This window comes from Melospiza georgiana, chromosome 26 (genome assembly GCF_028018845.1).
Source record: "Melospiza georgiana isolate bMelGeo1 chromosome 26, bMelGeo1.pri, whole genome shotgun sequence".
Lineage (NCBI taxonomy): Eukaryota > Metazoa > Chordata > Aves > Passeriformes > Passerellidae > Melospiza > Melospiza georgiana.
This window is the reverse complement of record NC_080455.1, coordinates 2,000,206-2,026,248: the sequence shown is the minus strand read 5'-3', so window position 1 is coordinate 2,026,248 and position 26,043 is coordinate 2,000,206. Positions and strand designations below refer to the sequence as shown.

At 48.8% G+C, this 26,043-nt stretch overlaps 1 protein-coding gene across 1 annotated transcript; it reads left to right on the top strand.

The window, feature by feature from the left end:
- The first annotated feature begins 10,156 nt into the window (after positions 1-10,156).
- On the top strand, positions 10,157-25,214 carry RAB11B (RAB11B, member RAS oncogene family). The gene is made up of 5 exons (XM_058040999.1): positions 10,157-10,263; positions 15,714-15,909; positions 17,731-17,924; positions 19,801-19,881; positions 23,398-25,214. The coding sequence occupies exons 1-5, from the start codon at positions 10,224-10,226 to the stop codon at positions 23,541-23,543; spliced, it is 657 nt and encodes a 218-aa protein (XP_057896982.1). The 5' UTR covers positions 10,157-10,223; the 3' UTR covers positions 23,544-25,214.
- The last annotated feature ends 829 nt before the right edge of the window (positions 25,215-26,043 follow it).

Sequence of the window (26,043 nt, the reverse complement as noted above, 5' to 3'; positions counted from 1 at the left end):
CCCCGAGCAGAGCTCCGAGCGCAGCCCCGAGCACAGCTCCGGCAGGAACGGCCCCGAGCTCAGCTCCGAGCACGGCTCCGAGCACAGCTCCGGCAGGAACGGCCCCGAGCACAGCTCCGAGCACAGCTCCTGCAGGAACAGCTCCGAGCACAACTCCGAGCGCAGCCCCGAGCACAGCTCCGAGCACAGCTCCGAGCACAGCTCCGAGCACAGCCCCGAGCACAGCTCCGAGCACAGCTCCGAGCACAGCCCCGAGCACAGCTCCGTCAGGAACGGCCCCGAGCAGAGCTCCGAGCTCAGCTCCGAGCACGGCTCCGAGCACAGCTCCGGCAGGAACGGCTCCGAGCACAGCTCCGAGCTCAGCTCCTGCAGGAACAGCCCCGAGCACAGCTCCGGCAGGAACGGCTCCGAGCTCAGCTCCTGCAGGAACGGCCCCGAGCACAGCTCCGGCAGGAACGGCTCCGAGCTCAGCTCCTGCAGGAACAGCCCCGAGCACAGCTCCGGCAGGAACGGCTCCGAGCTCAGCTCCTGCAGGAACGGCCCCGAGCACAGCTCCGAGCACAGCCCGAGCACAGTCCCGAGCACAGCTCCGAGCACAGCTCCGAGCACAGCTCCTGCAGGAATAGCCCCGAGCACAGCCCCGAGCTCAGCTCCTGCTGGCTCCCAAAGCAGCCGTGCTCCTGCAGGGGACAAGCCCGGCTGTTCCGCCCGGCACTTCACGAGCCCCCAGCAAAACCCCAGTGAGGGCTGGTCTAAGGGCTGCTTCTGAAGGTGGGGATGGTGCAGACCAAAGGCTGGAGGGTCTGGACATGGTGGGATGGGGTTTTTGGGGCCAGCAGCACTGTGGGATAGGCTGGGGCTGTGCTCCAATGGGTGGCGCTGAGCTGGCGTGCCTGCCCCTCAGTGCCGAGCTTGGAGCCGTCAGGAGAAGAGGATTGTCCCGGGTTTCTCACAAAGCATCATTACATCAAGATCAAGATTTGCAACAGGCACCAACATCTCGAGCCAGCTGTGTTTGTGGCCCCAAAAAGTGAGGATAGGCTCAGCCTGCTGCACAGAGCTCCCTCTGAAAGGAACAACAGCCGTTGAGAGATGTGACAGCAGAGCATCAAGCTCTTTTTCATTCTTCAGTGGAAACCAAATCGTTATTTGGCAAAAAGGGAAGGTGTTTGTGTGCACACAGAGCTGCACCAGCTTGGAAGGGCAGGCTGAACCCCTGCATCCATGGCACCAAGGTGCTGCAGTGAGTAAGCCAGAGGCATCAAGGCATCACTTGAGCCCCCCACCACCAGTGTAGCACCACAGCAGGAGGACAAAACCAAACAAGGCAAAATGGTAAATCCCCACTGAGACCAGAGACCTGCCACACAGCCAAGGAAGAGCAAACTGGAAGCAAGAGAAAAGTTCCCCACCCACCAACACTCTCCAGACAGCCCCAGCCCAGCACTCAGCCTCACTAGCACTAGCAAGGGTCACACTTTCAGTCATCCCTGGCTCCCAATGCCTCGGGGTGCCTGGCAGATCAGGGGTGCCATGAGCCTCCCAGCCCTCCCAGTAGCTTCAGCTCTTCTGCTGGAGCTCAGCAGCACTGAGCACAAATTGAGTTTCTTGTGGACGTGCCAGGCAGAGCTTTGCACCTGCACCTTCACCAGGGACACCTCCCATGCAGAGTGCTCTGGGGCAGCTCCTTGAGGGTGCTCGTGGACTCCTAGGGGTTCAGATCCCACTAAGAGGGTGGGAAGGGGAAATCCTGGCTCTAACATACTGAGCAGGTGTCTGTGTCTCTGGGACACTGCAGGGGTTGAGGCTCTCAGGACAAATTTCAGCATCTCACGTGATCATTTTGAGCAAGCTTCTATCATGTTCAAAAAAGAAGCAGATGGCATAGACAGCTCTTCAGGGTGTGGACCCCAGCAGAGTTTAACAAAATATTTGGGGCAAGCAGGGGCCCTGCTGGCTGTTGAGTAGCACAGGCAGAGCTGGTGGCACAGTGGGATGCCCAGAGGGGCATTAGACCGGTCAGAAAGGTTTCCTTAATAGTTTGTCGATACAGGTGGGACCCACTACCTTTGGAGTCTTCCTTCTCCAAGCACCCAAACGGTGCTACCAGGTGAGTTCATCTGCATCTTTGGAGCAGGGAGGAGCCTGAGCATGGCTGTTCAAATTACCTGAGCACATTCAATATAAATGCTAAGGGTGGACCTGGGACCCTCTGTTGGGGCATCATTTTGTTCAGATTTGGTGACACTCCTGCGGGGATTGGAGCCCCAGGGGAGGCACACACAGAAGGTGGTAAAGTGTATTTGTTTTAGCGTGTAAAAAGGTGGTTCAAGCCCCTCTTAGTGCTTGAAAAGGCGGGACAAGCACTGACAAGAAGCTGCCCTTGGCTGAGGCCGTGCAGAACAATCCCCGCTGTGCCGGGAGCGCATCCCCGGCCCCGGGAGCGGCACCAGCGCGGTGGGGCCGGGGCCGTGTCCGCAGCCCTGCCTGTCACCGACATCTTTTCATAAAAATCCTTTCTTTAAGATTTTTTATTCCTTCTGAGAAGCTGTGGCCTCAGCAACAAAATGTAAACAATGGTTATCTGCTGCTGTGGGATGCAACAGGTGGATCCATGATTGGTCTAGGGTGAATGTTTGGATTTCTGGGAGAGAGCTGGGTCTCACTCTGTGCTGAGACACAGACCTTTGTTGTTCATTTCTTTTCTAGCTTCTGAGAACTTTCTTTCTATTATTTTAAGCATAGTAATAATGTAATATATAGCATAAAATAATAAATCAAGCCTTCTGAACATGAAGTCAAGATTCTCGCTTCTCTCTTCACCCTGAAAACCCTTGCAAGCTCTGTAACACCTGCCCGGCCGGGGCCCTGCGGGGACTGAGGGCGCTCGGTGGGCTGGGCTGAGCTGGGGTCAGAGGAAAAAAGGCTGAGGGAGAGTGGTTGAAGCATTTTAAAAGACACAGTGAGAACCTAGTAAAAATTGTGCGCTAGAAACAGTATTTAGGTTTGGTGATTCCTTCAAGACATTTTAATCTAAGAGTTGATTTAAAAAAAAAAAAAAATTGTGGGCTTCTGGGAAGCTTTTGTTGCAGCTCCCAGGAGAGTCTCTGGGGCACCAACATCTGCAGAGGGAGCTGCTCCCTCGGGGTCACTGCGCACACAGAGCCTCCTCAAAATGGGAGATTTGGGTAGATCTGCAACCAGAAATGTGTACTCAGCTTCAAAATATGTACTGATTGTGTCAGTTTTCCTGGAAAACTTAAATTGTTTGTGAATTCAGATTTAGTTGTAACTATTTGAATGGATTGTTGGGGTGTAGACTAGAAATATCACGGAACATGTTCTCCAGGTGTGTGTCAGCTCAACCACCACTTTATTTTTGTATGTATATGAGATTCCCTGTGAACATGCACTTGCTCATAATTTGCTATTTTTGTATATTTCTAAAAGAACATTTATAAAAGCACATTTTTCTCCATGTACATTTATATTAGGTGAAGGGATGATAAACATACCATACAAGTAATATTTGAAGACTTCCCTCAGAATAAGGAGAGCTGTTGTAGCTGTTCTTGAAGATCTGGTGTGTTCTATTCATGAAGGGAGGGCATCACCTATGGCTGCGACTAGTGGCATGTGCAAAGCAGCAGAAAAGCTTCTTACACTAATATTATTTCTATTAACTTGGGAAAACTTTCATTTTCTTCCAGGACAGTGGGCAAAAAGTCCTACCTGAGCAGGAAACTGGTTCCATTCCAAATGCTTTGTTCCAAAAGATTTTTGTTACTGAAAAAAAGTTATATTTAATATGTGTGTGTGTGTGTGTGTGTGTGTGTGTGTGCACATGAACATAAGGAAACGGCCACTGGACTAACAACATAGGAAATCTGACCCTACCAGACTGGTCACACATTCCTCAGTTCATCTGGATCCAGTTGCAGGGGGAGCCCCAGCCTGTCATAAATCGGTGGTGGCAGCAGCAGCAACATTAGAGAAAAGCCAACCCCCCCACCCTGGGACATCCTGCAACAGTCCAGGTCCCACAGGAGGTGGAGATACTGTTGAAAGTATCCAACCCCAGCTCTGTCACAACAAATCCTCCTAACAGCAGATACTCTTAAAAACATGCAACACCTCGAATGCAGTGAGCCGAATGCCTCTACCTGACAATGGAGAAGCACATCTCCAGTCTGAGCAAGGGATGAAGATTTCCATTAACTGATGTTCCCTCACATAATAACCAAGGTCTAGCTCTGGGCTCGTCTTCCTACCTGCAAGGACAGTGATGGTCTGGGTAGGCCACCCATGGGGATGCCAGGGACAGGGAACAGAAGCTGAACCACTCCTAGCAAGGAGCAGCACGCAGGGAGCAGCCCTGGCTCCTGCTGCACATCTGGGAAGAGGGAACTGAGTTAACAGCTATACATTTGATATTTGCTACACTTTTGGTGTTTGTCATGCAGCAGGAATGTTATGGAAAGGGCAGGGATTTTTCACATCAGCAGAGTATCCAATGGAGCAGAAATATGCAGTTTGCTAGAAGCTGTAGAATTCCCTGCAGAAACTGCTGGAGTGCCTTGTCCAGCCCACTCTGGAGGCATTACAGGGGTTGGCAGAGGCAGTGCCCCAGCTAATGCAGCTGTGAAGGCACAGCTAGGCAGCCTCTGGCATGATGGGGCACTGTGACTCTGTCTAATGGCTGTTGAGAGTGAAAGGCCCAATTTAACAGAATTTCAAACTATCTAAGAGAAAGATGGCTCAACAGAAGGAAAGAGATGGGAAAAGTGGGAGGCAACTCAAAATGATGATGGAATACGGTCAGCTGGAGAAAATCTGCTCTGCCAAAGAAATGTTTAGTAACTGTGGTCAGATGGTTTCAGGGTAAAGCCCATGGAGGGACAAAAAGTGTGGGCAGCTCCAGGAATTCAGGCTGCTGCAAAATAAATTACTAATAGCTGTGCAGCTTGCCCAAAGCTCAGCTCTGATGTAACAGAGCGAGCTCAGAGGTGGAAGGGTCACCATGGGCCTGCTTCCCTTTCCAGTGGCTGCACAGATCCCATGGACAGGAGTGGCTGGTGAAGGTAGGTCAGCTGCCAGGCTGGGCAGGAGCCTCTCCAACAGGAAGGGAGGAGCAGTAAATGCCTGGCTAAAGGAAGTTATACCTGATAGTCAGGGTTCCAGAGCTTAGTGAAACAGACTGAGGTGCTCATTTTACAGAAAATATAATCCATCAGCTGTACAAATCTTTAGGGAGAGAAAGGAAATTACATATACCACATCACTCACAGTCTTCAGGAGAAGTAGAGAGAATTAACAGAACATTAAAAGAAAAGATAGTGAAAAGATGCATGTACACTAATCTGAAATGTCCAGAAGCCTTACATTTGGCTCTGCGGCATACTCAGAATACTCTGTGATAAGCTATAGGGCTGACACGAACATAAATTCTCTTTGGAAGGCACTTAGCTATGCCAAGATCTTATATCCCAGCTTATTGGATGGAGATTGACCCAGTGTGTCATATATAATCAGAAAGGGTTCAAAGAACAAAGTATGCTCAGTGTTATCAGCTCAATCCCCCGAAATACAGGTACATGATATACAGCCTGGAGATGGAATTTTAAATAAGGTATTCTCTAGAAAATCCAAATTAGTACCTAGATAGGAGGGGTCATGTGCTGTTTTACTGTGTTCCTATTTTGCTGTTAAAGTTATGGGTAAGAAAAAATGGATATACTCTTCTCACATCAAACAACCAGTAGATGATCTGTTCAATTAGTTTCACTAGCAGTGAGCAGTGATCACTGTTGAGCCCAGTTCTGTTCAGTTTATTTATTGATGATCTGAATAAGGGGATTGAGCCCACCCTGAGTAAATTCACAGATGACACCAAGATGGGTGGCAGTGTTGATCTGCTGGAGGGTAGGAAGACCTTGCAGAGGGATCTGCACAGGCTGGATTGATGGGCCAAGACCAACAGCACGAGGCTCAAAAAGACCAGTTCCCAGGTCCTGCACCACTTTGGCCACAAAAATCCCCTGCAGTGATGCAGGTTTGGGGCAGAGTGGCTGGAAGGCTCCCAGCAGAGAAGGGCCTGGGGATGCTGGTCAACAGCAGCTGAACACGAGCCCAGGAGTGTTCAGGCCAAGGAGGTCAACAGCACCTGGCCTGTACCAGCCAAGGTGTGGCCAGCAGGACCAGGGAGGAGATTCCTCTCCTGAACTTAGCACTGGTGAGGCAGCACTTTGAGTTCTGTGCGCAGTTCTGGGCCACTCAGTTCAGGAAGGACATTTTGGTGCTGAGTCCAGAGAAGAGCAAGAAAGCTGATGAAGGATCTGGAGCAAGTGTCTGATAAGGAGCAGCTGAGGGGGCTCAGAGGGCTCAGCCTGGAGAAAAGGAGGCTCAGAGGGGACTTTCTTGCTCTTCACAACTTCCTGACAAGAGGGTAGAACCAGGTGGGAGTTGGGCTTTTCTACCTGGCAGCCAGCAACAGGACAAGAGGACAGTCTCAAGCTGCACTAGAAGTTTACATTGGACATTAGGAAGGACAATCACAGAAAAGGTGATTAGACACTGGAATGGGCTGTCCAGAGAGGTGTTGGAGTCACTGTTCCTGAAGGTGTTTAAGGAAAGACTGGATGTGGTGCACAGAGCTCTGGTCTAGTGGACAAGGTGGTGCTTGATCACAGGTTGGACTTGGTGGTCTCAGAGGTCTTTTTCAACCTTTTTCAACCTCTGTGATTCTGTGATCAACAGGTTGATAAATAACTGCCTTCTGAGAATCCTTTGTGATTTTGTGAAGTATTTGTGCACAGGAGTCTATGTTGTACTTCACCCTGTTAGCCTTAATTCTGCTATGTTTTTTACTTGTGATAATATTGTATATAAGGGCAGTACTCAAATATCTTGAAAGTTTTTTTCTTTTTCCTTTCAATATATTAGCAGGGTGCTCCACTAAAACAAAGGGAGGGCTGTTGTGGGATGCTCCAGTGCCCAGCTCAGGGAGCTGCAGCATCTGCAGGTTGTGCTCAGAGTGGGGGGAATGGCCAGAGCCCCCAGCAAGGGGCTGGGACCTGGCACTGCCCCTTTGCCTGACCAAGGGTTTGGGGCCCTAAGGAGCCATGTCAGGGCTCTGGGACTCTGCAGGAGTCAGGAATAGGAGCCAGGCTAAACATCAGCATCAGGATGGGCACAGCCTGGAGGGGCTTTGTCTGGGGTCCCCCCCAGGGCACCAGCTCAGCTGTTCTGTGTCCCTGCACCACAAAGGAACTGGGACTGTGCTGTGGGAACCTGGTGAGCTGGTGAGAGGAGCTGGTGTGACTGGGGGCCTGTGGGGTGTGCAGGGACCCACACGGGGCCCGTGGGGTGTGCAGGGACCCACACGGGGCCTGTGGGGTGTGCAGGGACCCACACGGGGCCCGTGGGGTGTGCAGGGACCCACACGGGGCCTGTGGGGTCACTGGAGCCTCTGCTGCCAAGGGGCTGTGACCCCAGCAGTGCCAGTGTGCTGACAGTGGCACCCCAGAGCAGCATCTGAATGGTCTGACAGGGGTGACAGGGGAGTTTCCTCACCAGTTTGCTGACCCAGGTGGGACCTCAGGCCACTGCCCTGGAAGCTTTATGGCCTGTGGCCAATTAGAGGACACGTGGAAGGTTCTGCAGTTGCATTACCCCATCAGTGACACATAGCTGGTTTTGGTGACATGACAGTGATTCTCCAATGCAAAACATGCCACGAGCTGGGGGCACTCCAGGATGTGAAGAATGTGGAGACTACAGGCTCATGCTTAACCCTACACAGCCCCAAGACAGCATCCCTCTTTCTTCTAACACCAAGTCATCATCTCCATTCCCTGCAGCCCACGTTAAAAGCCAGTCCCAGGGGATTTTGGAGCTGAAAGGCACTCACAATGGTACCACCATTATGTATTGCTCTTTAGAACTTATGGCAAGAACTCCCAGGCATTAGAAGAAAAGAAGAAAGTGATTTCCATCCAAACTAATAAAAAATAGCTTTAGTGGTTTTTTAGGCCTTCCTCCATAAGTGTTCAGTTCAGAACTAAAAAAGTTACTTGTAATAATGAAAATAAGATGTTTTACTTCTACTGTGCAGAGCAAATCAGGGAAGTAAAGGCCCCCTCTGCAGACCAGCAAGGAGTCATCCTCCTCTCTCTCCTGTCACACAGCCACTCACTGGTTGCAGCATTGTCAGCAGTGAGAAACTCAGCATGGGACAATAGCCCTTCCTAAGAGATTCTGCATCCAACATGTTCCAGCTTTGTTCCTCCCGATGCTATTGAATGCTGATCATTGGATGCTTAGCACCCCTGGACGTGCTCTAGTCATCACCCACCAAGGCATTTCACTGGGGTCCTGCAGAAACAGGAACAGCATCAACAGGAGAAAGTAGTAACACCTTCCTGTAGATCTGGTGTTAAAACTCCCTTTGGCATCAGAAGGATTAAAAGTCTGATGCTCCATGCTGCATGTCAGCAACAAAACCCCTAAGAAAAGATTCCCTCCCCACTCCTTCAGCAATTGCTGCCTGTCACAGAGGAACAACTGACCCAAACCATTGCTAGGCTGGAGCCGCATCTTTCCTAGACTGCAGGTTCTGTGAAATTTTGGCTTTCCTTCCCTGCTGCTTCAATTGCCTGATATGCAACAGGGACACCTTGGCAGTGGGATTGGAGTGTGCTTGCAGCATGTTGGTTGTCACCCATTCTCAGAGCCTGGGTCATTGATAGCCTGGGTGTCACCCAGCCAAGCTATGAGGCTGCTGCCTCTTTGTCTGCCCCCATTAATTTATTAGCACTTATTTTTGGAAATGGGATTCCTTGGATACCATGGTCCTGCCGGTCTAAGGTGTTCACAACTGGGGTAACCCGAGAGCAGCACAGAGTCTCAGAGCCTGGAGGGTCTGAATCTGTCCCCACCCTGACATGGCTCCCACTTTGAGCATCACCCAAAGCCAGCAAAAATAAGTCCAAAGCCAGAGTATTTTCCTTACCATTGTCTCAGTCTTGCTGCTGCTCTCTCTGTGATACTGCAAATGCACTAATCCTTTAGCTGGATAAACACTCCTCCAGGGAAGTAGGGCAAACCTGTCGCAAGGAGCACAGCACAGAGAGAAATGTGTGATGAGCAGAGCCACTTCCCTGCACATCACAGAGGAGGGGAGGGAGTCGGCAGTTTTCCTGCCAGGGTTTGTCCAACAACAACCAAAGGTGTCAGTCCAGCGATGGGACACAAGTGTACATGGGTTGTATGGGGCACGAGGAGGGGCCACCAGGGCAGCAGGACACCCGAGAGGCTGCTCCTGCAGCCCGGACAGCGTTCCCAGGACAAGCTGCTGTAGCTCTGCCGTCGGGAAGGTGAAGGATGAAGGATGTCCCACCTGGAGCCCGCAAAGCCGAGGCGAAGGGCGTCCCGCCGTCACTGCCCGAGCGGCCACAGCCTCTGCCTTTCGTCACTGCTCCGCTCAGGAAACTGCCTAGAGCCGTGCCAGGAAAAAGAAGGGGAAATGTTTTCCTCGAGCAATTGTGTCCCCGTGAGGGCATGTATGCGCCAGAACAGCCTTTCAGCTGCTGTTGAGCAGGAAGGTGGGGCCGGGAGCGCTGAGCGGGGCACGGAGCAGCCCGAGGGGGAAGCGAGGGGGCTGGGGCGGGGGCTCTGGGCGGCAGCCGCGCGTCCTGGGGCGCTGCTGAAGGCGTCCCCCGCCGGGTTCACCGGCTCCGCTGCTGCGCTGACCCCCGGGCCGGGCCGCTTCTCTCCCCCGCCCAGAGCTGGCGCCATGCCCCAGCGGTCGGGGGTCACTCTCAAACGGGGCGAAACCTCTGTCCCAGCGATGCCGCTCAAACCGGGAGGGTCCCCAGGGCCCTGAGAGCCGCCCCCCACCCGGCGCAGCCCCCGCCGCGAGCAGCCGGCCCCCGCTCCGCGCCCCGGAGCCCCGCCCCGGCCCTCACACAAACCCCGCCCCGTCTCTCAGGGTCCCAGCTCGGGCACCCAAGCACCGCCCCTCCCCAGCTGCCTCTCTTCGATTGGACACCGTTCCCCGCCAGTCAGCGGGATTCCCGTCATTCATTGGCTGTCGTTGACGGGTCTGGCGCAGCGCCCGCCTCCTGCGGTTTCTGGCGGGCGCTGATTGGGTGGTGGGGGAGCGCCCCTCCCCGGCTGGGCCGCGGTCGGTGCCGGGCAGGCAGAGGGTCGGCGCCGCCATCGCCATGGGCACCCGCGACGACGAGTACGACTATCTGTTCAAAGGTACGTGCTCAGCAGGGCCGCGGCCGCCGCACCGCGCCGGTCTCGGCCGGGACCAGCGGGCCGCGCGGGCCCGGGGCCTCCACCGCGGCCTTGGTGCGCGGGACGGCCTTGTGGGCCCCCGGCCTGGTCTGAGCCGGGGCAGAGCCGGGGGAGCGGTGGCAGAGCCGCAAGGGCCTGCCCGCTCCGCCCCGGCCCGGCCCGGCCCGCGTGGGCCGGGCGCCAGCAGCTGGGCGGCTGCGATCCCCGGAGGCGACCGGAGCCGCGGCGGGGAGCGGGCGGGCCGCGGGCCGGGGCTGTGCCCAGCCGTGCCTGTGGCTGTGTGGAGATCGCCTGGTGTCGAGTCGGAGCTGCAAAACCGCCAGCTTCGGTGGAGGCTCCTTCGCAGGTCCCCGCTGAGCGCCGGTACCGGGAGCCTGGGAGCGGAGCGGCGTTAACTGGCTGTGCTGATGGGTGTTTGCCGCCTGCCCTGGCCCTTCCTTGGCATGTCGGGCTGGCCAGGGCTCTTGTGAGGGCTCGGTGCTGCTCCTCCTGCGCTGGCTCCGGGGACAGCCGGGGGATGCCATCCCGTGGGATGGCTGCGGGCTCTCTGTCCCGTGGGTGTTTCCCCAGGCCGGCCTGTCCAGGGGCTCAAGCTGCCCAATTTCCCGGAGCAGCCCACAGCTCTGCCTGTGAGGCCCGAGGAGCAGTGCAGGTGGGTGTAAGCACCCTCGGCTTTGGTTTCCTCGCCTGTTTTGCACTGGATCTACTGTTGGTAGAGTGGCTGAAAGCTGATTTCCATCCCCAGAGTTCGCTCTTGGGAGGGGCAGAGCCAGCGGTGCTGTGGCGGTCTGTGAGGGCTCTGGGGGTCTCCTGCTGCTCTGACAATTTCCCAGGCGTTCCATGTCTTTGTACCTGGACGCTCACAAGGGCAGCAGTGATTCTGAACTTGTGGAGCAAAGAAAAGAACAGTTCCTCATCTGTGGGAAATATTTTATAAATATATTTGCCCATTGCTTTATTTGTTTTACAGTGGGTTGAATCTTGAAGACAATGGGGGAAAAAGCCCTTATTTCTTCTCCGCCTATAAAGCAGACAACCAGACTGTAAAAATATACTAAACTGAGTCTGAAGTAGTTTCCTTCTGAAGTCTGTTTCCCAGGTGGTTTAATAGCCAGGAACTTGAAAGCCTAAAAATTGTACTTATTTTTTTCTTTCTCTGAATAGTCAATTAGCTAGGGAGAATGCATTCATCTTGAAAATACTTGCTTTGAAATGCGTTTTTAATGTTATTTGGAATGAGACTGAACCTAAAGCCATTTGGTCAGGATCTGTGCTGTGGTGATGCTGGCAAACTTTGTAGCACATGATAAAAAACTGGTGAGAGAATTGTCCTTTTCTGTGCATCTTTTGGGAGGGGTTGTTGTGTGGATTTCTAAAAAAAAAAAAAAAGTAGATAGAGAAGGATTTCTTTGTGGGTTTGATTATTTATCTTTTCCTTCTTCTGAGGCTTTTTGGGACTAGACAAAAAATAATATAAATAGGACCAAGAGGGATGAGTGCTCTGCTGTGGGACCAGCTCTCCTACTTTTCTTTTTGCCTCCTTCAGTAGTAGAATTAAACCTCAAGGACAGTTGCTGTAATGATGTCCAGGACTTTGTTTGGTTTGTGGTTTAGCCCCTTCTTAGCTACACAGATGACTTTTGAACTATGTTCTGCCAGTCTGTGTAGTAGTTGGTGGTTGAAATAATGATGTAGGAGGATCTTAAGTCTAGGAAGGTTTATTTTTATTAAATTTAAAGCTTGACTGTTTCCCCTGCCACCTATTTCCAAAGGACAGCATGTGCCAGGCAATGACTAACTTAAGGTTTGGGAGCAGTCTGGGATTGTGAGTGATTACAGTCAGATCTGCTCTGCTGGCCTACTGCTTCTTTGTTCCCAATTTCCCTTTTTTTCTGTGTGCATCCCAACAGAACTGCTTATTTTATTGATCACAACAGAATATTCCTCTTTACCAAAGTGCCTAAAGCATCCTTTGGGGGAAGGAGCCAAGGTTTGTATGCAGGGCTGTGTGGGGTGTGAGGCTGCGAAGAGCTTGTGCCTGTGCTCAGGGGTGTGACCCACGTGGAGCCAGCAGTTCTGGCCTCTATTCCCAGTCAGGTTTGTAGCAGGAATGGTGAAAAAGCAGGGACTTCTCAGGATGTGTTTTGAATGCGTTGATTTGGAATTGAATTTGTGACCTTTGAAGAGCCGTTAAAAGTGTGGGAAGCCTTGTGCCTATTAAATGTGAGCTGCACATTAATTTTGCTCCCAAGATTAGCTACTATCAGTGTTTATTTTAAAAATTAAATCTGAGGTTGTGCAGATGTGTGCTGGCTCATGAAAAAGGCAGGAAAAATCAACCATAGGGCAAAAGAGTGTTCTTTTACTTTTGTGGGAATTTACACTGCTCTGATTAGTCTCTGTGTAGCTAAGGCTGTGGTTTTTAAAAACAAATGTGTATCCTATTAGTCACCAATATCTGGCAACCTTATGTACTTCATATTTGTCACAAACTCTCATTAGATGGTGTCTGCTAGAGGGAGTCTTAATCTTCTTATATACTCAAAAGTATATATTCTTTTTCCCAGATGAATAAATGAGTGTTTTTAGAATTCTGTCAGAAATTGATCTGTTTATTTCCCCTTTCTTACCAGGGATGTATGGCACTGGAATTTCCATTCTGACTTTGGCTGGTTGTGTACAAGGATGTCAGCGTCCAGGGCAGGTGTGTGGGGTGGGATTGTGCTGTAGCTCTGGGTGTTGCAGACACAGGAGGCAGAGTGAGGTGGTGACTGAGTTGGTGATGTGGTGGTGGTGATGCATAACCCACAGAGTGGCAGGGGGTGCTGGAGGAGAGGGAAAATCAGGAATAATGAAGGAGCAGGATTCAGGATATATATAAACAGGGCACTGTGCAAGGCTTGTCTCTGTGCTCTGGGCCATCTGAAGGTGGCTGGTGCTGGTTTTTGGTTCATGTCACTGCCAGGATCTTTTCATCACCAGTGGGGCCCTTAGGGGCATTTGGAGAGTGAGTTCCTCGGTTCTGGTGAGATGTGTTTAGAGAGTATTCAGACTCTTAAGTTCTCATTTGGAACTCTTTCCTTCTCTGTCATGACTTCTGAATTTGAACAGGCAATACTGTGTGGTGGTCTGTTACCAAATTTAGAAACTTTCCCAAGATCTAATCACTTAGTCCAGAATGTTGAAGGTATCTTCTTGCTCAGCTCCTGTAGAAAATAAGTTTGTAGCTTCTCTCTGCATGTGGGGCCCCCAGTCTTGGCATCTTTCTCCTGAAAGTGAAAATGCCCTTTTAGTGCTCAAGATTGGGTATTAATAAGAAGCACATGGAAACTCTAGGAATGCTCTTTATTGAATTGGGATCTGGTTGCTCTCCTGTGACTTCTGAAAAATGCTCTCCTAGAAGCTCTGCTGGAGTGTGGGGCAGCAGGGTGAAGGGAGCCTGTGAATAACCAGCCAAAGGAGCACAGGACCCCTGGAATTTTCTTCCAGTGACAGATGGAGTTAATGACCTGGGAGCCATTTGCATGGTTTATGCCCCAAATTGATACTTTTAAAATGCCAGAGCCTGAGAGATGGCTAGAATGTGGCAAGGCCGTGCTTTCTCCAGCTGCAAACTCATGGGAAGATAGCTCCTCCAGAAACAGCTGGAAGCCTCGGGGGTCTTCCAATCTGGTCTAGCTTGTGTGGTGGATATTGTTGTTACTTTTGGTTCTGGCCAGGGCTTTGCTGTAGGATGGAGCCTTCTCCAGCCCCAGCTCCCTGTGCAGGATGGGCGACCTCTGCCTGTTCTTGGACAATCCCATGGAATTAGTGATGGAAAACTGTCTGGAAAATAAAGATGACAAAATCCTACAGTTAGAACTTGGAATAAAATCTTGTTTTTATCTATCTGTTCTCATACCCTAGAAAGTGGTTTAGGCTGTTTGCCAGGGCAGGCAGAGCCCTGTGAGGAGCTGGTTGAGTTCTCCTGGGTGGGAGCTGTGGTGCCTTGCCACGCTGTGCGGGCTGCCCGTTCCTGCTGTGCTGTGTTTTGCCTGCTCAGCTGTGCCAGCACGATTGTCTGGCTGTGCTCTCAGGCAGAGGAGCTGCACAGGGGCTCTGCAGCCTTTCAACAATGGCCCTGTGCAGCAGAGCCAGGCTCCAGCACCAGCCGGGGAATGTGCTCAGGGCTGGGATGGCAGCGAGCTGGAGCAGGGCTCCATCCTCAAACAATGGCCTGAGCAGAGAAAAGCTGAGGCGCCACTGAAAGACAAGGATGATCCTTGGCCCTGGGAAAACACTGGTGAGCTCATTCTGGGAGTGTGCAATGAGAAGGTTCTTCTGTAGTTGCTGGGGGGAAATTGGGACCGTTTTTTGTCCATGTCTGCTTTTCTGTAGGAAAAGCAGAGCAAGTGAATGAGGAAGATCAGCAAATCTGTGCTTAGAGCTGGAGTAGGAAATATTCCCTAGGTTAAAGAAGCTCACAGAGGCTGGCTGCCTTTCTTCCTTTTTTGCTTGAGCCAGGACACTTGAATTCCAAAGGGTATGTGATAAGAGTGTTTGTGAGAGGAAGGGAGCTTGGCTCAGCTGTTTCAGCTGTGTTTCTCTCTGTTGTTTCTTGCTCTCATCTATAAGCAAAAAAGTAGAGGGAACCTCCTGCCTCAAGATGTGCCTTTGTTTTCACAATTCCTTTCAGGAAAGCTGGGTTTTGTGTGCTGAAGATCTCTCTGCACTTACATTTTCTGTTATCATGGCAACACCATGTGTGGGGGCAGAGGTTTCTAGCTCATCTCTTACTTCTCATGCAGTCTACTACAACTTGTTTTGTTGGATGAAGTTCTGCTTTGCTTTGTATCTTTTTTGTAGTACCAAATATCTCCTGTTTTCCCCTTTTTGTGGTGAACAGATTTATTAATTAAATTATTGAATTAGAACACCCTATATGACTCCAACAGGGACTGCAAATGATTTACTTACCATGTTTTTTATTTTTTTAAATAAAAATAGAGTTCACTTACACTGTATAAAGGCTTTTGTTGGGCAGACAAGTGGCCTGTTGCCATGTTCTTGCCTGTAGTGTTTCTTAAAATGTGGGTTGCAGCCTTCCTGTGCCAAAGGTTGAGTGTGTGAGGGGCATGTCTTACCTCTGCCTGCTGCAGTGGTTGGGGCTTCCAAAGCACTGTTTGACTTTGAGAGTCACTGTAGCAATTTCTCATTTTCACCTCTGAGGACCAGGCAGCTACTCAGCACAAAACAGCTTGGGGCTCTCCTGGGCTTGGAGAAGCAAGGTGTGCATAGTAAAGACTGTGGTGTTGTCTCTCCTGTGTTATCTGAGTGCATTTCTGGTGGGTGCTGCCTGCCAGGCCACGCTGCAGCCTGGAGTTGGTGCTGGTGTGAGAAATTAATTGTGAAAATAATGTCTTTGCTTTCAGTTGTGTTGATTGGAGACTCTGGAGTTGGGAAAAGTAACCTTCTGTCACGTTTCACACGCAATGAGTTCAATCTGGAAAGCAAGAGCACCATTGGGGTGGAATTTGCCACCAGGAGCATCCAGGTGGATGGGAAGACGATAAAAGCGCAGATCTGGGACACCGCGGGCCAGGAGCGATACCGAGCCATCACCTCAGCGTGAGTACCCTCCCTGTGCTCCACAGGAGCAGAGATGCTGCAGGTAAATGTCTGGGTAGAGAGTGAAACACACTTGGCACACATGACAACCTCATTGTGACAGACTTAAGTGTGGATCCAAGTCATAAGGTAGCAAATACTTTTGTGTTCCCTTGATTAATATAATGAAAGTACGTTTTAGATTCTCGTGTTATGGTTACGGATGACAATAACAAATGACAGCTTAAATCAAAACTGTGGGAAATTCTGTTGGAGTTTTGGGATTTAGTTTTTTGTCTGTGCTGAATGTGCTGCATTCATTATGTGGAGTGAGTGTCATTTCAGATGGAAGCTGGGTACTGTTGGTATCAAGTTTTGGTCTAGGTATGGTGGCTTACTGTAACACCCATGGCTTCTGGTCTCAACTGCCTCCTTAGTCTTGAGATTGAGGGTATTTTTAGGAAAACCTGCAGCCACAAAGTCCTTTGAAATCTCAATGACTTAGAATTAATCACAGCCCTGAAAATTAGATACGTGAGTGCAGACACTGAATAGCCAGGAAGTAGGAAGGGAACAATGATAGTGCAGGCTGTGCAACATTGGGCACAATCCCTGGAGGTGAGAAGCTCTTTCACCTGTGGCACCTTGTTAATCTGCAGAGTGGTTTGAGCTGTACCTATTTCTATGCTGGCAAAAGTATCCTGCAGAGGACAAAAAGCAAATCCTTTGGTCAGACCTGGTTCTCCAGAGCATTTTTTGATCAGTGAGTTGATTTTTTTATGTTACAGATGTGTATCAGTTTTTAAAGGTAAAAACATGTTTCTGAGTCATTAATGGATTGAGCCATTAAACTCAAGGTAAAAGGAATTGTCAAGATGGGAGAAAACCAGGAGACCCTGAAGCCCAAAGGGAGCAGTCTATAGGGAAAGGGATGCAGAAGCAGATGTAAGTGACAATTTCAAATTGCATATTTTCTGGATTTGTTAGTTGACTTTAAGAAATTTTTTTGTGACCCTTGCTCTTGCTGTAAAAACTTCTAGTCTAGTCTGGGTCATCAACAACAGGTTTTACTGCTGGGAGTTAGTGCAGCTGCAGTCCTGTGATCCTGCCTCTCCTTTGTGCTGGCACTAACTGCTGCTTGACACATCACTCAGCCAGTTCAGCCTGCTCGGCCAGCAGAATGCCAAACATCAGGGAAAAGAGAATGATTTCTGCTGACTTGGTGCCCTGACTCAGTTCAACAACATGTCAGACAGGTGCTGGCAGAACTGAGGAGAAATGGTAGGATTGTGTGGAGGAGAGATACGGATGTTACAGGATTGCTGATACAGATTGGCTTGTGTGGAAATGGGCCCAAACCTGCGCTGAGGAGGCAAACCCTGTTCCTGGATTAGAGGTTGGTGGGTAGTGACAATATCTATCGTCCAGAGTCCCCTCTTTAATTTGTAGGAGGGACAGGAGATAGTTGAAGGATCAGGAACAAATACTGACATTTTATTAAGGGCTGTTTTCCTGGAGAAAGTTAGGTTGTAACTTCACAAAAACCTCCCAGCTGCAATGGTGAGTTTTCCTATACACAGCTGGAGCAGACAGGACCTTTTCAGTCCTGGTTTCTGGAGGCTCTCCAGCATTTTGGTACACACACTGGACTTTTTTAGAAATGCTATTAGAAGAAAGCCCTGCATTTGGAACTTGGTCTTAGGCTTCGAAACCACTCCAACAACAGTGTCTGCATCAGCACAGCTTTTTCTGACGGGGAGCGCGTTACGGAGGGCGGGATGGGCCGGGTGCTGGTGTGGCTGGGACAGAGCCCTGCTCAAGGGCTGTGCCTCCTGTTTTCAGGTACTACCGCGGTGCTGTTGGGGCTCTGCTCGTCTATGACATTGCCAAACACCTCACCTACGAGAACGTGGAGCGCTGGCTGAAGGAGCTGCGGGACCACGCCGACAACAACATCGTCATCATGTTGGTGGGCAACAAGAGCGACCTGCGCCACCTGCGGGCCGTGCCCACCGACGAGGCCCGGGCCTTTGCAGGTACGGCTGGGGCTGCTGGGATCTCACCCTTTGTCCAGGGCTCAGCTCCCACCTCCAGCTTTAGTTTGGACCCTAAAAAAGGCATTTAAGATGTTTTGTTAGTTTTTGGTTTTTTATATTGAAATACCTTGACTTATTAACTAGCATGTGTGGTTGGTTTGGGTTTTTTTGGAGCATTCTCTTTGCCATTTTTAGTTTGCAGTTTTCTGTTGTTTTTTAAATCTAGTGGTAGTACATGTTTTTGAAACACTGTCCTTGAGCTGCTGTTGCCTTCTGAAGCAAGGCGAGGCGACTTGGTTCTGAGGAAACGGCACGGCGACTCACTGCTTAGGGTCACTCGGGCCAAGAACACACACAGACACCAGTATGGTGGACGGTTCAAGACCTTTATTGTCCCGTCTCGTCGGGTTTTATACTGGGAAAGTTTTTTCTCTACGTCAGGGGGTCTTACCTTACTGTAATTGGTTAGTAAGGAGTAGAAAGTTACTAATGTTAGGGGGGACAGCATTCTTGGGTGATCCTTTATCACTAGGCGTTAGGGGGAGAGGAATCCTGCTGCTTTCCGTGACATCGCGAGATTTTCCGAGCGCCTGACCCTATCTACTACAAGCTGCCTGATAGCTGAAGAGTAAACACTTCTTCTAACAAGGCTAGAAACAGTAAGCAGCGTTTAGAAGAGAGAATATCAAAATGAAAATAAAAAAAATCACAATATAAAATGTCCATCCTTCCTTCCTAGAGACCTGCTTCTGCTGAGTAGATATCAATGTGGACAGCTACAAATGAATGCTAAACCTTCTCTTAGATGGGGTGGTTGCTGCTCTAGAGCACTGATGCATTTAGTGGTGTCATCTAGTCTCATTTAATGCAGCAATCATCAGGTTTGAGAATTTTTATTTGTTGGGAGAAGTCAAGTGAATTATGTAAGATGCTGCCACTGCATTCCTTCTCTCTTCCTTACCTGGCAGAGCGCTGGTCACATATTCTTTTGTCCTGAAAGGCCTGGGCACATTCAGCTTTTGTGTGGCTGTCAAGCTTGGAGGTGGAATGTAAATGTACAGCTTCTAAAATACCTGTAGAAATATTACCAAGGCTTGCTTATACACACTCTCTGAAGTTTGCTGGTAAGCAAGTACCTTGAGGGTAATAAAGCCACTTTAAATTTTCAGATGGAGGAGAAGTGACATTTATGTAAAAGAAGCAAAACAAGTTGGTGGGTGCCCCAGATAGTCTCTTACTTTGGTCACTTGATTCAACTTCTTACTTTTTAACCCTGGACTTCCTCCTGAGGCTGTTTTAAATTGCTAGTGATGCTCTAATTGTTGCTGTTTAAGCTCCATTACTGAAATTTACCTGTTCCTGGGCAGGTGATACAGAACCATTCTAGGTATGATATTTCAGTGTTAATCACTTTCTTTTGTTAATAATAATTTTTAAAAATTGCATTGTAAGAGGAAAGAAGAAAATAGACTGTTTCAGGGGGTCATTGTTATTTGGAAGTGGGGTCTGATTAGGAAAGTATAGGTCTTTTGATCTTGGGATTGCAGAGGAGAATTGTGTCTCTGTAGCAGCTGATGTGCTTTTGCTGGGGCTCTTCCTCAAGGTACCTCTGGGTGTGATCTGTAGCCAGAAGAGAATGGTATTTTGTGTTGTTTGGCTGAGCAAGGGCTGCAGTGGGGAAAATGTTCTTGCACTTTGGGCAAAGGAAATGTTGCTGAACTCCAGCACCAAGGTGTTCCTTGTGCAACAAGGAAATGAGAAAAAATTACTGTGCCCTGGCTGGTTTGGCCTAAAGTAAAAGTTAAAAAACCTCAAAGTAAATGTAAAATAAAGTGTCATTAATTTGTTTAACTGAACCACTTCTTGTTTATTACAGAAAAAAATAACTTATCTTTTATTGAAACATCTGCTCTGGACTCTACAAATGTAGAAGAAGCCTTCAAGAACATCCTTACAGGTATGGTTTGTTATGGATTCAGAGGAGCAGCTGAGGTGGTGGATCTTCTTCATGGGCATAGTCTGTAGATTTCTGGAATGTTTTGGAAATGAGTGGTGGGAACAATGGTTGCTTTGCAAGCTTTCGGATCTCACCTTTGTGTTCTGCCTCCCACCCCATACACCCCTTTCTGTCCCAGGTGAGGGTTTCTGTCTCCTGGAGGTTTCTATCTCCTGATGTTCCATAAGTTCAAGCTATGGCAATAGCACTGTTGTAAAGGGACTGCTAACTGTACTTCTGTGCCTGCACAAAATCTCAGCAGTGAAGCCCCAGCCATGCTGGAAGTTAAGTGTTGCAGTATCTTCTCTTGCACCAAAGCAGGCTGGTAGCATTTTCAGACTACTGAACTCTTAGTCTCAGCTGATAGCAAAGGTGGTGACTGCACTGCACCAACAGCATCTTCTGCAGAGAAGGACCTGGGGTTTCTGGAGGATGTCAGGTTGACAGTGAGCCACGGGCAGGGACACCTCCCACTGTCCCAGGCTGCTCCCAGCCCTGTCCAGCCTGGCCTTGGGCACTGCCAGGGATCCAGGAGCAGCCCCAGCTGCTCTGGGCACCCTGTGCCAGGGCCTGACCACCCTCACAGCCAAGAATTTCTTCCCACTATCCCATCTAGCCCTGCCCTGTGACAGTGGGAAGCCATTCCCCCTTGTTCTGTACCTCCAGGCCCTTGTCCAGAGTCCCTCTCCAGCTCTCTTGGGGGACTGTAGTTGTTGGTAGTCTGCATTAAGATCTTCTCAGAGCCTTTTCTTCTCCAGACTGAGCAACCCCAACTCTGACTCCAAGGTGCCCAAGAAGAGGCAGACAGGAAATAAAGGGTACCCAAGCTGCTCCCATAGGTAAAAGCCTGACAGATGAGGAATGGGCTGTATTTGGTGCCCAGCAGATCTGTGTTATTCAAGAGCCACTAGTGAAGCATGTGGAGTGTGAGGCAGAGCCAACTGCCCAGAGCTGGAGCTGGGCTGGTCTTGCACCGTGTAGCAGATTTGTGGCTGATCTGGGACACTTGGCTGGATTTGAAGCAACTTCCCTGGCACTTTGAGAGAGTATTTTTTATTTTAGTGTTCTGAGTGTAGTTCAACAGTCACCATCCATCCTGTCTTCCCTTGCAGTGTTGTTCTGAGACTGACCCAGGTTAGAGATGCTGGCCTCAGGCCACTCTAGGAAGCCACAGTGCTGTAACACCTCAAGCTGAGGTCAGGCCCAGGCAAACTGAACTCAAACCCCTCTCTCACAGCACCTGGGCTCCCAAAAGTGTTGAGATTGTCTGCTCAGGTAGCATAGGCACATGGATAATAAGACTGAGAAGTCCTGAAAAGATTATTCCTAAAGTGATTGCACCTGGGGGAGAATCATTCTTCTAAGAGAGAAGGAACCTAGGAAAATGTGCTGTGTAGAGTAGTGAGTTGGGAACCACCACAGGGGGCTTGGTGGAGGGAAGAGAATGGGAACAGCAGGACAGGAGTTTCCTTACTGGACACTTGTTTGAGGAATCACTAACAACTGGAAGAAAAAAAACCCCACAAAACACCCCAAAGAGATGCTACCCCAAAGCAAAGCGGGCTTGGCAACCACTCTAAACAGCTGAAATTCAAATACAGTACTGAGCAGGAAAGAAAAAAGTGTGACAGCCTCTGAACAGTCCTCCTCCTTCCTTTAGCAAAGATCTGTTGGTAGCCAGTGACAAGACTGGCTTTGAGTTAAAACTTTTCATTTTAAACAACATAAATATATGTTGTGCAGATTCTTAAAAAAAAAAACCAAAAAACCACCAAAAATCCCCATTAAAAAACCCTGCACAGTCCTCTGTGATTTTTAATCCTTACTAAAGGCTTTGGGTGTTGCTGTTTTGGAGTTGTGGCTCTATGAATGTGACCATAATATTTACCACAGACTTCCAGGGAAGTACTTGCCCTTTTCCTGTTTCACAATGGAGGGAAGTTGGAACAAGGGCTTATAGTCAGTGAAATAATTTAACTTAAAAACCTTTCCACTTACTAGACTTCTGCTAAGTATGCAGTTGAAACAGTTTGGTTGTGAAAGCTTTTAAGTTGGCAGTCTGTCTTCAGTGGTTACAGCTTTGTGGATCTGTATGCTTTCAAGCATTAAGTTAGTTTGAGTCAAATAAATTCATTTGGAGAAGTCTGGGGCTTTATGGACCCATGCAGCTTTTACTGTCATAGGTAGGAAAACTGATGTGTTGCAAAGGAGCATTGCTGTTCCTTGGTAGGAACACTGATGTGTTTTAGGGAGGAGCATTGCTGTTACTTGGTAGGAACACTGATGTGTTTTAGGGAGGAGCATTGCTGTTCCTAGGTAGGAACACTGATGTGTTTTAGGGAGGAGCATTGCTGTTACTTAGTAGGAAAGCTGATGTGTTTTGGGAGGAGCATTGCTGTTCCTTGGTAGGAACACTGATGTGTTTTGGGAGGAGCATTGCTGTTACCTGGTGGCAGCAGTTGCCGGGAGTGGAGGTGGACATTGGGTAACCTGTTGCTGCAGTGGAGGTTTCCCAGCACCCTGGTGATTGGTGTTTCTAGAGTATGCTGCTTGCTTTTTTTCAGTCACAAAGATGATGATTCCCTGTTTTAGAATGAGCATTCTTGCTCCTTTCCCATTTGAAAACCTATTGGAATATGATCCCAATATTACCAGGTAGAATGTGCCTGGGCTTGTCTGACCCTTGCTGCTGGGCCAAAGGCGGCAGCTGTGGTGTTTCACCTCAGAGACACTTTTGGCTGGCTGGAGGTTGCAGCTGGGCATTGAAACAAACCCAGGCTTGTAGAAACTCAGTTTACCTCAGGTGGAAAGGCTTCAGGCTAAGGTGAAGAGGAAAAGGAGACGGATTCTGCAGAGGGTTTATATCCAGAGTTTTATTCCATGGTCACAGATGTCTGAATCTTGGTAACAGCTCCAACAGAATGCTGAGCACATGGTTCTGGCTCAATTGAAGCCCAGGGACAGGGGGAGGGGAAGGTGAGCACCAAGCAGGTGGGAGGAGGAGGGTCTCAGGGGACGAGGGACACCAAGACAGGCCAAAGACCCCAGGCCTGAAGGGCATCCCTTGAACCTGACCAACCACATGATGGCCTTGCTGGAATGTTAAGCCTGATTGACAGAACTCACTCAGCAAGGGGGCGAGGGGGAAGGGAGAGAGGTATTGCCACACCTGGGAAGGGACTGGGAAATCTAAAACAGGAAATTGCAACACACTGCAACAAAAACCCTTTTAATAATCCCCATTTTCATGGAATCATTGAAAAAGAACAGGATAGGAAGTGCTATTGTGGAAGGCAATGAGGACTCTTGTCTTAGTAACTTTTCCAGACAGAGCTGTTGTACTCATTCCAGAGCTGGAATGCCAGCCAGATGTTACACACCACATCTGATTAGCCTAGATTCCCTTTCAGAGCCCTCAAGTTAAAATCTCCTTCTCCTTGGGTTCTGCCATGTTCTCACCGTGTGCTGTCCTTGCAGAGATCTACCGCATCGTGTCGCAGAAGCAAATCGCCGACCGGTCTGCGCACGATGAGTCTCCAGGCAACAACGTCGTGGATATCAGCGTCCCGCCAACCACTGACGGACAGAAATCCAACAAACTCCAGTGCTGTCAGAACCTGTGACCTTCTCTAGATGACTCTTGTGCCCTCCACTTTGTCTGTGCTTCATTTAGAAACTTGTGTGCACTTCCTATCTCCTGTGATTCAGTGACTCCCTCCTCCCTCCTTTATTCCATTCCCAAGTCTCCCCTCTCATATTAGAGCTTTAATTGTAGGGCTAACATCCTCCTTCCTCTGAAACCCCTTCCATGTGGTGACTTCTGGGCTTGAAATGTAGTCACTGATCTGATAGACATGTTTGTGTTGGAAAATCTGCTGCTGGATATTATCCCATGAAACACTCTTATCAAATAGGCTTGTTTTGGTTTTGCTAGGATTTTTTCAGTTTGGTTTTGTTGTTGTTGTTATTTTCTGGGAGGGGAACAATGGGACTTGACTCTACCAGTTGAAGAAATAACTATATTTAGGTGACAAGGTTTTTTCCTCCCATAGTCAGATATCTCTTTTTCTTGTGTTTCTGTAAACATGGGGGAGAAATTAAACTAGCTATCCTGCCAAATGCTCTGTTTTCTGTCCTGATGAAGTCTCACAGTGAGGATTTTAGTGGCTGCACACACATAAGAAAGCTGTTGAAAATAACATTACTTATTCTGTAATTACCCCTAATACAGTTAGTCTGGCTGTGTAGTTTACTGTTTCCTGCTTGGGAAATCTTTCTCTCTTCTTGTTTATTTGGGAACAATGAAATATGTCTGCATTGCTTTCTCTGCCACCATGAATGCCTGTGCAGGCTTTATGAAGTGGCGTAATATTTATTCATGGCTTATGTTAATCAGTTAACATTATTGTACAGTAAGTGCCAGCACATTGATTTCAGAAACCTTTTGCAGCCTGTACAAGTAGGCTTCTTTTTGTACTGTAGGTCAGTGTCTGAAAGCAGGATCTGTGCTAGTTCCAGGGTTTTTTTTTTTGCATGCTGCTTTTTCTCTAGATCTCTCCTGCCCCTGTCTGAGTGAGTGAGGCAATATTTTCATGTCACATATATACCTGCACTTGTAAGGGTTTTGGTTGTTGTAGAGAAACACAATACTTTATACATTTTGTAAAACTTCTGCAGATCCATAGTATCTGAAACTTTCTCTTCATGATCTTTCACTATTGACCTCTACTAAAATGCATAATATTAGGATTTCACATAATAACTACTAATCTGTTGTTTTCTTCTTACCGTTTTACTGAACTGCAGACTGTAACTCTTAAATGATTGTACTTCACTGATGTAACAGATTTGTCATCAGCAGGGCTAACTACTATAATTCTTCATTGTGCTGAATGGGAAGAATGTTACCACAACTTTGTGTAGTCAGTCTCTTGCTTGCTTGTGCAAATCTCTGATGGCTTTTCATCACTCACTAGCTCTTGCACACTTGTATCCCCTCTGGTATCCGCTGAATGTTCTGATGGTAAATACTGGGTGAAATGATCTAAAGGAAGAGCTGGAAAGCACCTGCTGCTCCCTGAAGGCTTGTGGCACCATTTGCAGTGAGTTTTTGCTCTGTATTCTGAGCCTGTATCTCACTGGATGAATCCCAGCTGCATATTAGTGAGTTGATTTTTCTTTACCGATACAAAGCAAATATGAAACTGTGAATTGTGCTTGAAGAGGAAATCTGACATTCCAGTCTCAACTGTTCTGTCTGGTTACGTAATAAAATTAAGGGCAGTTAACTCTGATGGCTTTTCTTTTATAAGATTTCCAGACCAATGCCTTTAATTTTGTACTGTATGCACTGAGAGGGCTCCAGCTCACAGCACAGGATGCACGTAGTGCTGGCACTTTCACTCTTCAGCTTTGTTTAGAGGTTCCCTTCAAGGTTCAAGGGTGCATGCTGCAGCCTGATCCCATTGAATGAGGGTATGAATTCCTTGGTAGGCATCACAGGACTCTGTCCTAAGGGAGTTCCAGTTCAGGAAGCACTTTCAACACTTGGTATTTGCTTCACTAGCATTCTGTTGAGAGAAGGTGGGAACTGGGATATCTCCTTTTTGGTGGTCCAAGACCAGACCATGAAGTGCAGTCAGTGTTCAGACAGCTGGCAATGAGAGAATGGAAAATTGTGAAATACTGAAAATATTTCATTTGAGAACAAGTGGACACTGGTGGAGCTGGGCTCCTTAATTTTTGAACAAACTTTATATGAAGAAATTAGCTGGACAGCATGAGGAGAAATTGTACTGTTAAGAAGACTTATTAGTTCAGTGTGATGTATTAACATGCTTACTCTGCAAGTCCTGCTCTTAACATGAAGTTTCTAGAATCAGTCTGGCCTGGTGAGAGAAGCCAAGAAAACAGTTTAGTCACTTGCTTGTCTCTTCAAAGATTTTCTTTAGTCTTTGACTTTGTGGAAGGCTTTAAACTTTGCTGCAGAGTCCCAGTGAAAGGTCAGTGTCTAGGGCTTAAGTGCAGTTAAATTTATGGGTATTGAAGAGCTCTTGAACAACTCCATTGTCCAAAGCCCCTGAGCACTGGTGGACCTTGGACCATTCTGTTGTGTTGTGTGGC